Source organism: Sminthopsis crassicaudata, chromosome 3, assembly GCF_048593235.1.
Source record: "Sminthopsis crassicaudata isolate SCR6 chromosome 3, ASM4859323v1, whole genome shotgun sequence".
Classification (NCBI taxonomy): domain Eukaryota; kingdom Metazoa; phylum Chordata; class Mammalia; order Dasyuromorphia; family Dasyuridae; genus Sminthopsis; species Sminthopsis crassicaudata.
Genome location: NC_133619.1, coordinates 406913477 through 406934962, shown reverse-complemented (window position 1 = coordinate 406934962; position 21486 = coordinate 406913477). Strand labels below are relative to the sequence as shown.

Below are 21486 nucleotides of genomic sequence, written 5' to 3'. Positions count from 1 at the left end.
TGGGGTTAAGTGACTTGCCCAGGATCACACAGCTAGGGAATCTTCATATCTTTTACAAATCCTCTATGTATCCCATGATCAAATTACATTGTCCTCCTTGCTATTCCTAAACCATAACATTCTCTTTTCTTTCTTTTTTGCCTTTGCAACGGTTATCTCCCATGTCTGGGATGCTCTTGGGATACTCCACCTTTTTGTTTTCATGAATTCCTTTAAGACGCAGTTCAAACTTCACTTTCTGCTGGAAGCCTTTATCCCTGGTTCCCTATGAGCTTATTTTCCGCTTACTCTATATAATCTCATATGTACCTAAAATATTTACATGCTATCTTCCCCATTAGAATGTGAGCTCCCTGAAGTCAACTGTAATTTTGCCTTTCTTTGTTTTTTCAATCCCAGCCCATCACATAGTAAATATTTAATAAATGCTTGAGATCTGACTCACTAATATGTGGAGCAGGGAAGATGAGAGAATTCATGACTGATAAAATTTTAGTCTTTTTAATATAATGTGAACTGAGAGAAGAGGGCATAAGGATCAGGAAGGGGTTTGGAATAATAGCTTTGAGGAATATTGCATGAAGTCAAGAGATAAAAAAGCTTATCTTGCAGCAATGAAAACTTATTTGAGTTTAGATAAAATAAATTTATTATGAGGTCCAGGGGTATTCCCAGCTTCCCTATTCCCAGATTCCCCCAACTGGTAGCAGATAAAGTGAATGGTGTTGGTGGGGTTATGCAAAGTTGGGAATAATCAAAGTAGAAAGTCTGAAGGTTGAATGGAGAAGAATAACATGGAAAATGCTTAGCCATAGAACCAGTTAGTTGGTCAATAAGTTTTTAGAACTTTTACTATTTGCCAGGCACTGGAGATAGAAAGAAAGGGAAAAAAAAACCAGGATCTTTGTCCTCAAGGATATCTCATATTTTAATGGAGGAGGATTACATGAAAACAACGATGAACACAAAATATACACAGGGTAAATGAGAGGCAATCAAAGAGGGAAGCCACTAAGGATGAATGGGGGTTGTGGAGGTAGAAAGAAGCTTCCCTTTATAGAAGGTGAGACTTGAGCTGAGTCTTAAAAGAAGCTAGGATAGTTAGGAGGTGGGGATGATGATAGAAAAATAGGCAGGGAAGGATAGCCAATACTGTTAAGGAAATAAATTAAAACAAAATAAGGGGGGTAAAAGCATGGTAACAGTGGAAATAATGCTGGATTTGGAATCAAAACACATGGATTTGAGTGCTGCCTTTACTTATGACCTTCTATGACTTCACTTCTCTGAGCTTCAGTGTTTATCATCTATATAATGGAGCAGAATTAGATTGTATCTAAGATCCTACAAGTTGTAACATTTTGTGATGAACAGAAAAGTATCAGATGACTCACAGTTCTATGTATCCAGGTCTAGTTTCTCCTCTGAGAGTCATAAAATGAAGGAAAAAGCATCTAAGCACTGACCCTGTGCTAAGCTCTGGGTATACAAATTCCAGCAAGCAAGATATCACTTGTCCTCAAGGATCTTATATTCTAATAGAAGAAAATAACATATTGGGGACTGGGGGCCAGGAAGGAGCCAGCAAGAATGGTGATTGTTCTTGCCAGGAATTGTAGGGTTGCTTTGATTTCTACTTAAGAGTCAGAGTTGAAAAAAGAAGGGAGTGGATATTATTTAGGAGCATGATATGGGGATAGCTAGGATAGAAAAGATGAATTAAATGCTCACTAATCAGAATCCAGGATCAAGTTAAAGCCCATTGAACTTGTATTTTTATTGATTCATAGGGACTGGAACCAACAATTAATATACTTTGGTGTTCATTCCATCCACCTTCTTCGTATCTTCTAGTTTTATCCAGGAGTAAAGGTCCCATTTATTTGGGTAATAAATGAGAAAACAAATATTTATTTATTTTTCTTTGTAACTATTTAAACTTATTATTAATTTTTCCTTATAATTTTTCTTTTACAAAAAAAACCCAAATTAAATGTTAACATAATTTTAAACTTTTTTTTTTTTTTAAAGTTTGAGTTCCAAATTCTATGCATCCATTTCTCCCTTTCTCTCCTCCTCCTTCCCCAAGATGATAATCTGTCAGACATAGGTTATATATTTAAACATCATTTAAAACATTTCCATATTATTCATTTATAAAAATATTAAACACTTTCTGTGTTACAGGTTTGTGGCTAAACTATGATAAAACAATGAAAGGGAAAAAAAGAGTCCTGCTCTTATGGAGCTTATATTTTAACAAAGAAAACAACATATAAATAATTTGATGCATACAAGATATCCATCTATATAGATATATAGATTTCTCTGCATATGTAGGTATATATGTATGTATCTATATGTATGTACATATTTACACAAATACATACATACATACATATATATATATATTTACACCCATATGTTCATATACTTTAATTGATTCAGTCATTCCACAATGGATGGACACTCCCGATTTTCCAGTCCTTTGCCACCAAAAACATGCAGAGAGCTTTTGATCAAATAAAAAATTTTATATTTTATCTTAGAGGTAATAGGGGGCTATTAGAGCTTATTTTATTTTCCAATTTTACCCTTTACCCCCTCTTCAAAGTGGATATAGAAATTGTGTTAAATTGTATTACTGCTTTGAAAATGTATATTAATTAAGTTTCCCCCCTATTTTGATGAAAACTTTTATTTTTAATCAGGTATAATAAACTTTCTAGAAATTTAACAGACATGATCCATTCATAAGCCCTTTATTTTTTTCAGGGCATTTATTTCAGTCCACTCTCAAGCAGTAATGTTCTTATTGTCCTATGTTGGCTATCCTATCCATTGTTCACTTTCATTGTTTTTCTTTCTTTCTTTCTTTCTTTCTTTTTTTTTTAAGCATTCCCATATGAGGATGGATAGAAGAAATAAAAAGATGATAACTACATACTCAAATTAAAAAAAAAAATTGAACAAATTACTTTTTGTTAGTTCTGGTAAAATATATTTTTACATTTAGTTCTGTATGGTTCTAAAAGATTAATAAGGGCATATATCAATAAAACAAGTAAATAATAATTCAAGACATGTCAATCAATAAACATAGAGTAACTATAATAGTGAAAGACATTTATGGAGATATTATGAGGAATATTAAGAATTCCTACCTGCCTTTAAATAGTTCACCAATCCAGTTGGAGCGATGGAATGCATATGTGGGAAGCTAAAAAAAAAAAAAACAAAAACAAAAAAAAAAACAAGAGTAAAATAATTACAGTGACTTTATATTGCTTCTAAAATAAGATAGAAACTCCTATTTTTGCTTTAAACTTTCTATACATCCTGGCATAATCAATATTTCAAGCTTTATTGCACCTTATGTCCCCTCCTACATTCGGTTTAGTCAGACTGGTCTTTTCCCTGTTCCTCAAATAAGATACTAAATTTCCCGTCTCTGTGACTTTGCACTGACTGTTCTCCACACCTGGAATGAAACCTCTCCTTACCTCTCACTTATAAAGTCCATCTCCTCCTTTATGAGGCATCTCAGGTACATCTTTTGCATGAAACCTTTCCTGATCCTTTTCCCATTCCAAATACTAATGTTCTCTCTCCCAAACTACCTGATATTGAACTACTTTGCATATGTTTGTATTTACTAAGTTTCTTTATATTTACATATATATGTATTTTACATATATATATATATATATATATATATATATATATATTTTACATATATACTTGTTGATTTTCTCATTGGAATGTAATCTCATTGCAAGTTAAGATTGTTTTATTCCTTGTGCTAGTATCTTATCAGATGTCAGGTATATAGTAGGTATTTAATAAATACTATTGATTGGTTGATACTAAATTAATAATAATACATACAATTAGTATTTAGGTAGTCTGCACTGGTTAGAAAAGGCTTTATAGAGAGGTGTATAGAATACACTATAGCTATGGAGACAATGGGTAGACCAATATGGCTTAAGTGGAGGGTAGGTATGTGGGAATAATGAGAGATGAGACGCAAAGTTGTCATGTTCCAACTACTTATTGCTACATATAAATTTTGTACTATGTTGTCTGTCTTCTTCTAACCTTGAATTTTTCCAGAAACAGAATTTGGAAAATGAACTAGAACAGTGAAATCAATCAAGCTGCATATAGACTTAGAAAATCACAGATTAACATTGTCTATGTTGTATTGCATTATTTTTATTGTTTAAGATTTCACAATTACATTTTAATCTGATTTCAGATGCACTAGGGAGGCAATTTTGACATCTCTGAATGGGCCATAGTTTTGTTTGTGATAATGATCTGATTCTAGCAAAGCTAATTTGTTGAATTCTCAAGGATATTTTGAGGCCTGTGTTTGTATAGGGATTTATAAAACCAAATGTGAACTTTCTCTGACAGTACAATTTATTTGGCAGTTGGAAATAATTACTTATTTAGTCTTTGGAGAAGGATGTAGATGAAATTTTGGGTGGAGATCCTTTCAGAAAATAAGTAATTCCCCAATTTTATGTATTACGTATTTTTAATTCTTGTTGGGAAGAAAAAAATGCATTCAATGAAATGATTTCTAGGTCTAGTACCCTAAGATTTACTCTAGATTAACCTAGCTACCTATCAAATATTTTTATAACTTCTTTCTTTTCATTTATTTTTATATTACCTTTAATATTTTAGTTAATTATGCTGCTCTCAGAATTTGAAGTTGAATTTGGCATAAATTCATTCTTTCTTAAACCAATTTTCAGGAATTTTAGATAGCTTTGATATCCTCTCACCCAAATGATTTAGAAATGATTTAATTATTAAAAGAGCCATTATTAAACATTTGAGTATCAGCAGTGAATTAGATTATTTCAAAACACACAAGAAACAGCCTATTGGAACAGATTCAACTCTTTTGTTATTGAGTCATTTCACTTTGTGCTTAACTCTTTGTGGCCCCATTTTGAGTTTTCTTGGCAAAGATATTAGAGTAGCTTACTATTTCCTTCTCTGACTCATTTTTACAGATGAGGAAATTGAGGCAAATAGAGTTAAGTAATTTGGCCAAGGTTGCATAACTAGTGTCTGATATTGTTCTCAGGAAGATGACCTTTTCAATTCTTATCAAATGAACTTTTCATTTTTCTCTCTTTAAATTTGGAGAACCAATTAAATAGATATTTTAAATTTCAATAGCATTTTGTTTTTCTAATTACATAATCTTTTTTAATATTCATTTTTGTAAGATTTTGAGTTCCATTTTTTCTCCTTCCCTCCCTTACCTCCAACATCCCCAAAACAACAAACAATCTGATGTGAGTTATACATATGTAATCATTTTAAAAGTATTTCCATATCAGTCATATTGTGAAAGGAAAATCAGAACAAAATGGAAAAAAAAACATGAGGAAAAAAAAGCAAATAAAAATAAGTTTGAAAATAGTATGCTTTGATCCACATTCAGTCTTCATAGTTCTTTATCTGGCTGTAGATAGTATTTTCTGTCTGAAGTCTATTGGAACTGTCTTGGATCAATGTATGCTGAGAAGAGCTAAGTATTATAGTTGATCATCACATAATTTTGCTGTTATTATATACAATTGAACTTTAAATCTCATTAAGAATTTGAAAGAGAAACCTAGTGATATGAGTTACTGCATGATGGAGGAAAATAAATAAAGCTATCAGTTTTAAAAATTAGCCATCTTTCCTTTTTTAAAAAATATTCCTTTGGCTGCATTTTCATCACATTTGTGATTTTAACCTTTGCAGAACATAGATTAGAAATGACCATTTGAAAGGAATCCTAGAAAAAGAAAATGTAAACAACAATTCAGGCTGAACTGATTTTCTTTTTTTTAAATATAACTGTTTAAAAAAGTGGTAATGGAAGAATGCCTCCCTTGTCTGCAAAGTATTATAATAGAAAATGCAAAGTGAGCTTGGAATACCGAAGACTTAAGTAGGACAAATTAACTAGTTTGGAGTTGAGGGAGGAGAATGGGGATTTTCCTTATTTTATTTTCCCCAAAAGTTGGCACCATTTCTGAAACTGACACTGGAGCTTTTGGAACGTTTTAAAGATGTCTGATTAACTTTTTTTCTGCAACTCTTCTTTAGCCACTTTCTTCCCAACATATTTGGCCAGTATTATAATGAATACTTGGGAAGACCTTGGAAAAAAGTTTCACTGATTGATTGAAAGACAGACAGTGTTTATGATTCTTCTCTGGAGAGATAATCCCCTACATTTAGCTAGTTCAGGAGGTTTGTGAGCCAAATATAAACCATAGGTGAGCCAAATATTATGCGAGATTTGAACTTTTTTTCCTTAACTTCCCTCTTCCCCTGCCAACTGAAGCCAATCCTCTCTAGCTATTTTGTTCTATGAATTGTGGGAGTACTGAGGGTGGGTGATTAAGTAATGCCAATAGAGCTCAAGCTGCTCCCTTTTTAATTTCTAATCAGGCCTGATGGCCAGATCTCACTGTCAACAGCATCTTTGGATACAAATTCAGTAAACTCTCCCAGCATTCCTTTAAGGTAGGGATAGAAGAGAGATAGCATGAAATAGGAACTGGTGTTACTAGCTGTGGGACTAATGAAAATCATGTTGAAAGAAGAAAGGAAATGTAATATGTGTTTCCTTCCTTCTTATCCACTTTTATTTATTTTCTTTGGTTATTGTCACCATTGTTTTCATGGGTTTGTGTAAGTATATTTCATTTAGAGAGTGGAATTTTGAGAAGATAAAAGAATAGTCACTCTCAACAGGTTTTCATATTCAACACTTAGTCTCTGTGTTCTTAGACAAATAATATAGCCTCTCTAGATTTAGGAACCTTCATAAAAGTCTAATCATTCCCCTGGGGCAACTTTTTCTGATTAGAGGGTAAAAGGCTCCTCCCAAAATTCCTATGGCTCAGGCCAGCCATGCCTTCCTTTCCCAGCAGACTATATTCATTTAGATTTGTCAATCATCTCTCACTGATACCTTCTCTCCCTGTTCCCTTCCTTTTTTCCATATCATTTATATGTTATCTTCTTCCATTAGAGGGAAAACTCTTTGGGGTCAGGGACTATCTTTCTTTTTTTTTGTATGCTGTGTTTAGCACAGAATTTATTAAATGATTATAGAATGACTTATAACGGGCATAATAAAACTACTTTTGTCTTGATTTTATGTGGGAGAAGTAGTCTTTCCTAAGCAATAGAGATGCTGTTATAGAAGGAAAATCACATTTGAAGTCAAGAGCTGTATGAACCATTGGGAAAAATTTGGAAGGAGCTAGGATGTTTAAGGATTGAGATAGTTATTTTGAGGCTTATATACAGAACAACTTCTTTTAAGTTCATTTTATAATACTACTACTATCTTTCTAGTTTTTCAGCCATTTTCCCAATAGTTTCACATTGTGTCTCTATCATATTTTGGTAATTATTGCAATATTCAAAGTTTATTATTATTATTTTTATTGTATCTGTTATGATGATTTGTGATCTATGATCTTTGATGTTACTATTGCAATTGTTTTGGGGCACCACAATGTGTTTCCCACTTCTCTCTCTCCTCAGGTCTCATTCTTCCCTGAATCACAATTCTTCCCTGAAATTAAGCTAATTAATAATTCTATAGTGTTCAAGTGAAAGAGTCAACCAAGACAGCAAACTTTATTGTTGTCTTATTCTAAATTGCCACAGACATCCCATTTTTCAACAGTCACTACCTAAATCATTCAGCAGTCATCAGTACTGAGGCAAGACCTTCAATCAGAGAAAAGATTATGATTCACTGAAAGCTCAGCAGTTTTAGATTAGCATTATTATTATTATTTTTAGCAATAAAGTAATTTCTAAATTAAAGTATATGCATTAAGTTTTTTTTTATATCATCCTCTTGTACACTTTCCTATGTAGTAGGAAACAAAACAATTCATGACTTGCTTTATTGCAATATTTGCAACTGATCCTGCAATGTCTCTGAAGTGTGCTTGCTCTAGTATTTACTTCCCAGGGTTGCTGTGAAGATCAAATGTGATAGTAATTGTAAAGCACCTAAGGCAGTGCCCGGTATGTTGTAAGTGCTTTATAAATGTTAGCTGTTATTATTGTTACTATATCCCAGGACACCTAAGTTCACTTGTGTTCTTTCTACAAGGAGATATAAGTTATACCTCAATAACTTAGTGTCGATTTCTAGAGAATAAAAAAATGGAATGTCTACAATAAATGATGTTGGGAATATCAGGGAATATGTACAGGTGATGAGACCTTACATTCTGGTTAAGTGTAGTAATCTGGGTGGGAGTAGTAGAAAATAAATTGTTAATGTAGTGTGGTACCAAATTATGAAGGGTCTTGAGCTAAGGAATTAAAATTTTTTTTTGGTGGACAATAGGGGAGCTATTGAAGAATTTTTAAAAGATAAGTGATATAGGGGTAGCTAAATGGCACAGTGGAGAAAGTGATGGGGGTTGAGGTCCCTTTAAGATTCCTTTTGGATTTCCAAGCCCCCCCCCCCCCCCCCCCATGGCTGAAGAAGCTAGGATCTTTTGATTTACAAATCCTGGTCAATAAGCACCTTTTGGAATTCCAATGATATCCCAGTTTTTCCCAGCTCCCATGGGATCTGAGCTAGCTTTGGCTTTCCCCAACCCCCACAAACAGCTTCTTCCTTATCTAAGGACTCATTGAATTCTATTCAATGCTAAACCTGGGCCAAACCAGCCAGGAGCCTGGGACTCCACCCACCTTCAAGTTTATAAAAAGGGAGCTCTGGGGCCCAGTCTCTTTGCAGGACCCTCCCCCCCAAAAACATGGTATCCTTCCAGCCATATAAGGCTTCCTGTCTGCTCGGTGACCATTTCTGGCCCTGGTGTTTTTCTACCTTTGCCCTTACTTCTAAACCCCTACAATAAACCTTTTTTATCAATTTAGGTTTTCGGGCCTGTAAATTCCTTTACCGGGGACACTGCGCTGTCACTGGACTATTCTTACACTGATCCAAAAAGGGTTCCCCCTTTCCTAACTCTCATCAAAAGTACAGGCTCTGGAGTCAGGAGGATCTGAATTTAAATATGGCTTCAGACACTTAACATTTACTAGGTGTATGATCTTGAGCAAGTCACTTTAACCCGATTGCTTTGCCAAAAAATAAAAAAAAAGAGATGTGATATAATCATATCTCTGCATAAGGTAGTGTAGTATTATAGAAAGAGTGTTGGACTTAAGAGGTAGATGAGTTCAGAATTCAAATTCTGCCTCTTATATTGACTAGGTTTGTGATTAGCTAAATCTTTCATTTCTCTGATTTTTAATTTATCATTAAAATGGAAATAATTTATAAGGTTATATTAGGATAAAATGAGACATTTATTAAATTACTTTACAAAAGTTAAAGCACTGAACAAATGCCAGCAATTATTATTTGCAGAAAGTTGCATTTGAGCTGAGTTTTTCAGGAGGCCATTGAAGCCAGGAGGCTGAGATGAAGACAAAGAACATTTCTGGCATGAGGCACAGTCAGGGCAAATGTACCAAGTCAGAAAATGAAACATTTTATATGAGGAGCAATCAAGTGATTAGACTATATAGTGTTTGTGGAGGAGAGGAAATTATACAAAAACTGAAAAAGTAGGAGGAACCAGGTTGTGAAGGGCTTTAAAAGCCAAAAGGAGAAACATATTTGTTTTTAGGGAAATTAGAAAATCATTGGTTGTTTATTGACTCCAGAGGTGATATAGTCAGACTCGTGCTTTAAAATTGTTTGGAGGGTAAGCCACTTTGGGAAGACAGATTGAAAAGTATTATAATGGACTAGGCAAGTGGTATGGAGGGCTGACTAATTTGGTGGCAATAAATATGCAAAATGATTGCATTATTGTCTATTATTATTTCAGATTGAAGTGATAGGACATGACAATTGGTTGAATATTTTGAAGTAAAAGAGAGAGGGAAAACAAAAGATATCTTCAAGTGTTCAAATGCTGATGACTAGATGAATGATAGACAGGTTTTTGGATAAAGATAGTATTCGATTTTGGACATGTTACAATCGAAGTGCTGGTGGGAAGTCAAGCAGAAAGAATGCCTTGTAGGCAGGTGGAAATATGAACTTGAAGCTTGAAGAAAAGGTCTGGACTAGTGATTGAGATTTCAAATTTCAGTTGTTTGTGAAGTAATCACTTTTAGTTAAATGAAGAAGGAGCATGCAGTTATTAAAGTCTGACATCCTTTCTCTATCCCATAGATTTAGAGGTGCTTTAGGGTACTAACAATCACTTGTCAGTTGGATCCAGGTGGAGTGGATACTGGTTAGCTCTTCCCACTTGAGCCCAAAGCTAACTGTGTCTCTGTCTTTCATGGCAAAAAACAAAGCTTATTTCTCTTAAATATACTTCTGGTAGCTATGGAATTGCTGTTACGATTATTGTGAGGTAAATAGCAAAAGTTTGATTATTTCCACTTTACAGACAAGTAAAAGAGCACTAATCAGTGCTCTAACTCATGTATTTTCCATTACACCATAATTACTGCTTCTAAAAGTTTAATGTACTTGTATCATGTGATTTGCTCTTTACTCATCCTTTACATTTATTATCTGTTTCATGAGAATTATAACTGCATATTTGTAACATAAACTATTAAATATGAGGATTAAATGTAATCATTTTGATGAGGGTTGAGGTCCCTCTAAGAATCCCTCTCCCTATGGCTGACCTTTGATTTACAAATCCTGGTCACCAGGCTGTCCCAGCCCCCATTGGATCTGAGCTAACTTGGGACACCACCCACAAGTCCCTTTAGGTATAAAAGAGCCAAACTGGAGCTCTCTCTTTGCAGGAGCCCTTCCCCCCAAACATGGTATCCTTCTGGCCATGTAAGGGTTCCTGCCTGCCCAGCTACCATCTCTGGCCCTGGTGTCTTTCTACCTTTAACTTTACTTCCAAATCTCTATAATAAACCTTTTTATCAATCTAGGTTTTCGGGCCTGTAAATTCCTTTTACAGGGGACTCTGCGCCGTCACGAGACTATCTTTGCACTGACCCAAAAGGGGTTCCCCCTTCCCTCTCTCATCAATTTTGGTTATTGATTTAATATAAAAATTTGTTGGAAAAGCCTTTTAAAGTAGTTACATCCTAGGAACTATTGGTTTGTTGTAGGGTTAAAATAAAAATTCTTCTAGTTCCTATTCCCATGACTATGTGGCATTCCTTCAAATGAATGAAACAGCTTTTGGCATTAACAGTAGTCCACCCTGATTTCTCAGGAAGTCATTTAGACATTATAAACCATGCTTCACGTAGGAGAATAAACGAGAACTGGGAATTTACTTAGTACAAGGACCTTGGAGGTCAAACATGTCATTTAGAAGACTCTGAGATATATGACTTGCATTTTATGCTTCTAATGGTAGGCCCTGAGTGTGTGAGCATTTTGGTCCCTGCATTTTCAAGTCAAGTCAAATCAGCAAGCATGTATTGAGTACTTATTATCTGCCAGTCACTTTTCAAAGCTTTGGGAATACAAATAAAAGCAGAAGATAATTCCAGCCTTCCAGGAATTTACATTTTAATGAGGGAAGATAATACATAAAGGGAAGATGAAAAGAGGGTGGGCCAAAGGTACTCTAATTGAGAGAATTGTCTAAAGTGAGGAGTTAAGCTTGGAGTGACTGCCTTGGGCACTCCCTCAAAATGGACACTTAAGTGTATAAGCACTATCCAAGTATATGGATTTCAGGATTAGAATCATGGTTTCATAGTCAATTAGGGATTACTTTGGAAATCATTAAATCTAAATCTACTTTTGTAATCTGGGTCAAATTACCTTCCTACTCTCAACTTTCCTTCTTTATGAAATGAGGGGGTTAGATTAGATCACTTCTGGAGGTATCTTCTATCAGTAAATTTACTCTGTGTCATAATTTAGTGTAGACTAACTCCAAAGAATGCCATCCTCCTTTCTGCCTATCTCCCTCCTCCCCATCAAATAAACTATAGTAATTTCCTCATAGTAATTTGCTACTACAGTAGCAAATACAAAATGTATTCTGTTACAATAATTAAGTCTTAGATTTAGTGACATTGGTCTCCTGTCCATTCCATAAATAAAATGCTCCATCTCTCAGGTCTAGGTATTCTCTTTAGCATTCTCCATGCTTGGAACAGTCTTCCATGGAGACCTCTCTGGCTTCCTTTAACTCCCAACCAAAACTTCCTCTTCTATAGGAAGCCTTCTTCAATTTCTCTTATTTCTAGTGCCTCTGTCCATTAACCACTTCCTATTTATCCTGGATATAGTTTGCTTTGTATATATTTATTTGCATATTGTCTCCCCAATTACATTGTAAGCTCCTTGAGGACAAGTACTAACTATCTTTTACCTCTTTTATATCCTCAGTACACATAGTATGTACTGAATAAATGTTTATTGATTGATGCATAAAATATTTAAATATAGCATTAGAGCCTAGAATAAAGGTATATTATTGGTTAAGAGTAATGAGAAGACATAGAGGAAACCTTTAACACTTCCCTTGAGTAGAATATATTTTAAACTATTCAGAAACAAAGGGATGAGGAGAATAATGATATGGAAGATGGCAAAAAAGTGAACTGAAGTAAAAGGTGAAGAAAGTACAATGAATAAAAGCATATATTTCTGTGACAGAAATAGGGATACAAATGAAAAAGCAAAGGCAATTCTTACTCTCAAGGAACTTAAAAGTCTAATGGAAGAGAGGCGTGTGTGTGTGTGTGTGTGTGTGTGTGTGTGTGTGTCTGTATAGCTAGAGCACCAGCCCTAGAGTCAGGAGGACCTGAGCTGAATTCAAATCCAACACTTGACACTTGCGCTGGTAAATTATTTAACTTTTTTGCCTTAGTCCTCCCTGACCTGCCCCCCCCCCCCAAAAAAAAAAAAAAAAGTCAAATGGAAGAGACAACATTGAACATGCCTTTTGGGGCATTTTAGAATATTTGAAGAGAGGCTATAAGGCAGGTGAAGTAGATAAGTAAGTTTTTACTACAGTAAGAGTAGTTCAGATAACAAAGATGTAGTAGTATATTCAAAGAAGATAAATATGAGAGAGAATATGAAGGAAATAGCTATAAACTAGCAAACTATATGAAGGAAATAGTTATAAACTAGCAAACTATCACAATGGTCCTATTGGAGGTTCCCAAGACTCTTTCCAGGGGGTCAAGGAATAAAATATTTTTTATTATTATTACTACTACTACTACTATTACTACAATACAACTATACCTCTGATGTCTACTACTATTACCACAATTATGACAATTATATATAAGTGCTTGTTATTATTATTATTTATTATTAGGAAGTTAGGTTCTATAATGACTATAACAACTACTACTACAACTACATTATTTTCCTATTAAAATGCTCCCTTTTTCAATTAAAATTAAATTAAGTTAAATTAAATTGTATTCTCTGTAAAGCTAGATTTTCTTCATATACTTAAAGTAAAAAAATATAACAGACTGAATGCAGAAGGTGACAGAAGAACCTAGCTGTATTTTATGAAGTCAGATATTAAGAGATATTGAAAAAAATATACACAACACCACCCTTCTCAATATTTTTGTTTTGGAAAATATGTTTATTTTCATAAAAATTATGTCAGCATATCATGATTTTTTTTTTTTTTTCCTGAGGCAGTTGGGGTTAAATGACTTGCCTAGAGTCACATAGCTAGGAAGTGTTAAGTATCTGAGATCAGATTTGAATTCAGGTCCTCCTGATTTCTAGGCTGGTGCTCTATTTACTACACCACCTAGCTGCTGATTTATTTTTAAATGATTTATTTTAAAATTAAGTAATACATATATATTTTTAAAAATTATCAATTTTAATTTTTCATACAGTAAATATCAATAGGTATTATACAAACAAAAGCTCTTTGGGGTTCTCAGTTTTTAAGCATTTTAAGAACTCTGAAAAGCTCTGAGTTTTTGAGAGCTTAATTAAGTTTGAGAGCTTAATTATTAAGTGTCTAAATGGTGCTGAAGAGAAAACTAGTGTCAGGGATATCTGAGTTCAAATCCTACCTGAGATTTTTACTAGGTATTTGAGCTTGGGACAGTTACTTAACCTCTTTTTGCTTCATTTTTCTCAAATGTAAAAAAAGGGATATAGTAATAACACCTGACTCTCAGGTTGTCATGAGGATCAAATGAGATAATATTTTAAAAGTGTTTATAGTACAGTGCTCAGATGTTTTACATATATATATATATATATATATATATATATATATATATATATATATATGTGCTTGTTATTATTGTGTTTTATATATATATATATATAAGTGCTTGCTATTATTATTATTTATTATTAGGAAGTTAGGTTCTATAATAATCTTGTAGTTCTGTAGAGGACTGCAGATAGTGAGGGAACTTTGAGTGAGGTATAAGACCTTTCAGCCCAGAGGAAACATGCTAGAAATAACTGGTTTGGCTCCCCATTTTCCCTTTGGAATGTCTCACTTCCTTCCTTGAGAAGTCAGGGAGGGCATGACCACCTGTGCTCTTCTTGAAGCAAGGATACTTACAGTAGGTTGCTTATAGTAAGCACTTACTCCATGTGATTGATGAGATAATGGTTCTCTAGTTCACATATACTTAATGTGATGTAATCATACTGAAATATTTAAGGGCTGAGAGGACTGAAGAGGAGATCTTAAACTGGGACACAGAGAGGAGAGACAGACACAGAAGAGACACAGAAAAACGAGACAGAAAAAGAGATCCTCCTGCCTTCATCACTCCTCCACCTAAGACCAAGGCTCATCCAGAGATCCTCCAGAGAGCTAGTCTGGACACTAACATAGTTCTGTTCTTAGGTATTGGGAAAGATGGTAGTGCCTTCAACTTATATGAGGGAAACTGGCAAAGATAGTGACTTTGGAGAAAAAAATGAGGAATTTAATTTATGTATCCTAAATTTTTGTTTTGGCAAGGCATTTGGTTGGAGTTTACTCGGAAATTCTAAGTAAGAGGAATTTCAGGAAAAGATAATGAAGAAAAATAAGTTCTGTAGAATTAGATGAAGGAAATATTTGTGAGATGTATAGAAAGCTATTGGCATTAAAGGGATGGTACATAGATTTGGGAACCCAAGAAAAAAAGTAAAGGGACTACTACTGTTAATAGAAGGCAATTGATTTAGAGTATCAGGCAAATTGGCAAGAGACTTTACTTTGGAAACTGAGATTAAAAAGCATTTGGAAAAAGGACCAATTGACATTGTTAAATAGCAGAGACATTAATGGATAATCAGGATGAAAGATGGCATTTGGCCTAAACCACCGGGAAACTTTGGGAATAGTTTTAAGTAGCCTGGAATTTATAATAGGAAAAATTTCCTCACTGAATTTTATGGGAGTGAGGATCAGGATATTGGTTTCCTAGTAGAAGCTGGATGAACAGTACCTATTGTAGAGAGAAAGTGTCAAAGACCCTACCTAAATCAGATTAAAATATAATTGGGAAATATTAAAACAAATAAAAATACAATAGAATTTGGATAATGTTAAGCTTCTCTTCCCATTTCTATTTGACCTTCACATGCTATTAATACTTCATAAAGAATTTTTTTTTTAGTTAATGTCTTGATAATCAGAATTGGGGTGTGGCCTTTAGAGAAAGAGTAAGGGGAACTTTGATGTTGATTTAAAACTTATGGCCCTTTATTCACATTTTAAAACTATGAAACAGTGGACTGGGCTGTTGAGCAAATGTGTGTTCTTTGGTTTTGCAGGAATGGCATGTACTTTGAATTCTCAAAATAGAATTTTAGTTTACTTTCTTGGTATTCTCAGTGAGAAAAGTTCAGGCCATATTTATTAAAAATTACAAGAAAACATTTATAGGAGGATTTTCTTTTGAACTATAAGAACGTGTGGCTATCCATAGACATTCAGAGCATTCCTCACAAAAATATGCTCCATCCTCTAATCCACTAGCAGATCTCATTGTTAAAAGCTCTGCAAAATTCAAGTCACTAGAAATGGGACATTCATAATCGGTATGGCTTCCGTTTTCTCTTTAGGAAGTTATAACTAGAGAGTTTCCATATGAAACACAACACCTGGCTGCTTTTTAAGTGGGACTTTTAATTTCAGAAAAGACATAGATAGAATTTGAGTAATAGTCTTTGGTATTAATTTGAAAGCTAACTATGACTATGAATGCATAATTTGTAAAGCTATAACTTTCTGTACAAGTTGCTTTCCCAGGTAATGTCATCTATTCCACCCTTCAAATGTTATTTTGTTGATGTTCATATTCTGAGAAATCTTGGTTTTCTGCTCATTGGCTCTTAAAGCACTGATTTCAATCAAGACTTTGTGCTTTTGGTTCTAATTAAGTGTTCCTATTATTTTGTGGTTGATGCTAGGTATGAGTTAATCCTGATGGATAAATATATATTTTCTCAACCTAGCTCTCAAAGCAGGGTCTCATTGTATTTATGTCCAGAAATGAGAAGCTGTAGATTACAGTTTTATGAGAAGCTGTAGATTACAGTTTTACATTTGGCAGTGGATCTCCCAAGAATAAGTTTTCACATGCAGTTTCAGGCACCTTTGTGGTTTGGGTTGTATTTTGACAGTTGCTAGGTAGCTTGAATCAGAGAGTACAGCTGTGCAATGTAACTTCTTTCCTCTACCTCATCCTTTCTGAAGAAAACTAAAAAAAAAGGCAATAATAAAAAAACCCAAACAAAACCAAATTATACACTAACCACTTTTAAAATATTAACATTATTTAAGATATTTAAAGCCTGCACAAAAGCTATGAGATATAATGAAAGGAATTAAGATTCTGAATAAGGATGTAGATTCATTAGTCGGAGCCAAATGAAAACTATTTCCAGTATGAGAAAGAGTTGGCTTCTGATCCATTTAACTGAAAGGTGAGCCCCCTGTGCTTGGAATCCCATCTGACTCATTACTCTTTATTGGATGTTACTTCCAGAACTGGAATCAGCCTTAGGGGCCATCAAGTTTGTGACACATCCACTATATTATTAGTGCTTCTTCCAATCTTGTGCCTAATGTTTCAAAAATAATTTCCAAATCTAATTTGCTTATGTGGTAAAGAGTCAGGTGGAAAGATTGAATTCTTTGAAAAATGAAGTTAAAGGCAAGAAAAACTAAACCAGTGGAATTGTTAAATTTTACTAAAAAAAAAAAAAAGGAACAAGTTTTAAGAATTAGGCATATAATAAATATATAGAAATAGATTCAGAAAGGATCACGGTGAGCTTTTTGTTATTATTTGTAAATGTTAGGCTAGATTCCTTCGTTAGGTGTCTTCTTTTCCCAAAATAGCTATCTAAAAAGGTTTACTGTCTTATGTTAGGAAGAGACAATTTACGAGTTGACAGCAAATGTAAAGAAGATTTTGTTTGAGGATATTCTTGACATTTTATCATACTCACCCCCCCCCCAAAAAAAAAAAAAATAGCAGGAAGAAAAGAAAGAAGCAAATTTTCTTTTTCAGATATTGCCTGTTTCAGTTTTTTTTTTTTTTTAAATTTAATTTCAGCTTGAGTTTTTGGCAAAAGAATGCTAATTAATCTATACAATCATGTTAATATAAGGACATCAACAGCCACAGAAGAGAGGATATTATAATACCTTTTTCACTTTAAACTTTTACTTAGAATTTTAATGTTTTGAGATAGGAGTGTGTATGTAAAAAGGGGAAAAGGATGGCAAGAAAAAAAGATGAAGGAAAGGGGCTTTTAAAAACATGAATGGAATCAGGGCTCAAACATAAGAATTACACAAAACATTTGTTGTTGTTCCGTTGTTTTCAATCTTGTCTGACTCTTTGCAAACTCATTTGGAGTTTTCTTGGCAAAGTTACTACATTGGGTTGCCATTTCCTTTTCCAGATGATGAAACTGAGGTAAACAGGATTAAGTGATTTGCTTAAGGTCACAGAATTTGTAAGTGTCTGAGGACAGATTTGAACTCAGGAAGATAATAAGTCTTTCTCACTCTAGGTTCAGCACTCTAGCCACTGTACCACCTAGCTACACTATAATAAAAACATAAGGGAACTATTTTAAGATCAATTAAAGCAGATTTAATAGAAATTTTATTATGTTAGAGTCTATTGCTAGGACTAAAACAGTTTCATATAATTAGGTGACAGACAGTACTAAAAGCATCAAACCCTTTTTATTTGATATGTTTAAAGAAGGGGGAAGTATGGACAACAAAGGAATGACTCTAGAGGAGTCTAATGACCCTTTCCTATTTTTACACCGGGGCCATCTCTAAAAATGGGGTTAGTAAGGAAGAGGAAAGGGATGAAGCAGGAATATCTCCAGTAAGCTTCAGACACAGTGATCTTCAGGCCTTGTCAGTAAATAAATGGTCTGCAATAGTTTAGGATTCCTGGATCTATATTTCAGAGTAACTTCTGGATGATCTTGGATGGTACAGCCAGTTTTAGGATCAGAATCATTTAGCTGCTTTTTTCTAGATAGAAAAGGAGTCCTACTCAGAAGGGATTAAGTGATTTTCCACCTCTGAAATTATAGTCAAAGAAGCAGCAATCATCTGGGATAATCAAAATGTATTTGTGTGGAAGTTCTAAATAAACAAGTTTCTACATTTTGGGGGTAGCTTGGCAGTTTTTGAGAAAGAACAGGACAGAAGGGAAGGGTTGTTGATTAGAAGAAAGGGATATGATTAAGGAATAGATAGTCTAATGGACAGAAAAGGACTAGGTCAGGACAATTAGAAGTTTTTTTCAGACCAAATATTTTTATAGAATATTTATTTTCATATGGGTTTTATATAGGTTTTAGGAAATTCTTTCTCTCTCTCTCTCTCTCTCTCTCTCTCTCTCTCTCTCTCTCTCTCTCTTCTCTCTCTCTCTCTCTCAGCTTTGAAAAAGAGAAATAGATGTTCACTTAAGGGATTAGTTATACCTTAGGTACTCACATAGTTCAAGAGATCATGGATATAATTACCCAAAACTTTCTAAATCTTATTTTTGGTTATTCTACCAGACAAAAAAATCTTTTGATTGAGAATTAGGAGATCTGAGTACTTGTAGTAGTTCTGGCACTCACTAACTTGCTGGATGATGTTAGGTCCTATCTGGGTTTATTCATCTATAAAATGAAAGAATTGGACTTGATTGGACTAAGGATTGCCCTAAGGTTCCTTTTAACTCTAACATGCCACATGTTTATTCTAAACAGTTTCTATTTGTAAGATGATGTGCTAGTTGTTGGGGACATGAAGATGAGACAAAGATTTTTTTTTTTTAAGGAGCTTATATTCTGCTGAAGGAGAGTAATATAACATTCAAATATTACACACTATTTAAACACAAAATAATTTGAGGAAAAAGTATAACCAATGAAAGGAATATGGAATCTTTTCTCTTTAAAGGAAACTTAAGATGCATGGAGGTGAGGAGGGAGTATCTTCCAGACAAGTGAGATAGCCTTTTTAAAAGGGATTGAGACCAAAGATAGAATGCCAAGTTCAGGAAACCTTGAGGAGCTAAGTATGACTGGAATGTTGAGTGTGTGAATGGTAGTAATTATGAAATAAGTAAGCAAAAGTAGGCTGGAACTAAATGTGAATGGCTATAGATACCAAGTTGAGATTATATTTTATTCTAAAACAATAGAGAGGCACTGAAGAGTCTTGAGCAAGAGAATGACACTGGTCAAACCTGAGCTGTAGCTTTTTTCTTAACCTATTATTACCCCAAATTTGCTTTTGCTTTCTTAATATCTGAGGGCCTACAGTGACCAAAATGGTTTTTAAAACCCATAAACTAAAGGAAAACAAGATTAACTTGAGAAAATGTGAGACTTTCCTGGAATCCAGAGCATGTTATTGCACAGAATTGCTTTAATAAACACCACAGTGTATTGGTGATCAGATAGTGAACAATTTGGAAGCTGGGGACAAATGAGCAAGTTTCCTGATTTTTTATTAGGAGAAAATGAGGAAGTAGAATGTTTGAAGGGAAATTAGCCACAAAAAGAAATCATGCATGAAAATCATGTATCACTCAATCTTTGGAAAGCATTTAGATTGTTGTTAGTACTGCTTTTTCATTCTTTATAGGAAATGAAGTTATGATGCTATCAACTATAGTTGACACTTGCAATGTGGGCTAGAATCAATGATTCTTTTTTTTCTCTGAGGCAATTGGGGTTAAGTGATTTGCCTAGGGTCACACAACTTGGAAATGTTAAGTGTCTGAGGCCTGACTTCAAGGCTGGTACTCAATCCACTGAACCACCTAGTTGTCCCAGAATCAGTGATTCTTAAGATCTTATTTTACAGTTGTCTGTACAGTGAAATTTTAGTGTTCTGATGATTACAGATCTGGAACTAACTGGTAAAAAAAACCCCAGCAATAAGGGAACACTATTAACAAGACATAAAACTTGAATACTGTAACTGTTATTCTACAGTTGATAGATTCATTTCACAATGGAAAAAAAGAAAAGAAAACAACCACCACTAATTTGATTCTAGGGCTCTAGCTATAAAAGAACAATCCTTTTTAAAAAGGGTTTTGTTTTGTTTTTTTTTGGCATGAAATCCAAAAAATAAATGGTAAAAAAATTTTTTTCCCCTGAGGCAATTGGGGTTAAGTAACTTGCCCAGGGTACAAGTTACTAGGATGTGATAAGTGTATGAGGCCAGATTTAAACTCAGGTCCTCCTGACTTCAAGGCTGGTACTCTATTCAATGTGCCACCTAAATGCCCCAGATGTGAAACTTTTGAAGTCAGCCTATGTTGTTTTCCATCTTTGTGTCCTTAGCTTCTAGTATAAGGCTTTATATTTAATAATTTTTGAATGATGCAAGCTACTGTTAAACAGCCTCTTCTCAAGGATATCTTTGGGTTTGGCACCTTGACTTAACCCATATTTTTAAGGAACTACTATTTAAGAAACTGGAGTCTTGATAATATTCATAAAATAAAATCTTTAGGGATTGAAAAATTTCATCATCTTAAAACTTACAAAAATGTCAGATACTTACCCAGCAAAATTTAAGCTAATGATAAAGAATTTTTTTCTGGCTTCAGGCATATCTAAACTAAATCATCTTTTTGTAGAAACTATTAGGTGAAAATATATTACTACTCTTGGGCAGTCAGTTCCATAGAATCAATGTTTGTGTATAAGTAGCAAATGTTATAATGATGATAAATGGACTGATTGATACCTAGGAAAATTAAAGGGAAGGGAAACTTTTACATTTAAGTGCTAGCTTGAATTGTAACCATTCTCTTTACGTGTATGGTGTATGAGCTGAATAGTATTTTCAGAGGTGAATGTCGAAATTCAAGTAGTTATCAGAGTCCATGAAGGAAGGATACAGATGAAATAGATGTCTGTGCTTAAATATGGTGATATGGTAGGGGCCTTTTCCACTGAGGTAATGATGAACA

At 34.0% G+C, this 21486-nt stretch overlaps 2 protein-coding genes across 3 annotated transcripts in view; one reads left to right on the top strand and one right to left on the bottom strand.

The window, feature by feature from the left end:
• The window catches only part of PLCL1 (phospholipase C like 1 (inactive)), a 413553-nt gene that overhangs the window by 39103 nt on the left and 352964 nt on the right, over positions 1 to 21486 (top strand). The gene's annotated exons all lie outside the window — the stretch shown is intronic.
• BOLL (boule homolog, RNA binding protein) overlaps positions 1 to 21486 on the bottom strand; it is a 185053-nt gene that overhangs the window by 129209 nt on the left and 34358 nt on the right. Inside the window, 1 exon segment of the mRNA XM_074302775.1 lies at positions 3165 to 3220. Within this exon segment, the coding sequence (XP_074158876.1) occupies positions 3165 to 3210 (46 nt within the window). The 5' untranslated portion in view covers positions 3211 to 3220.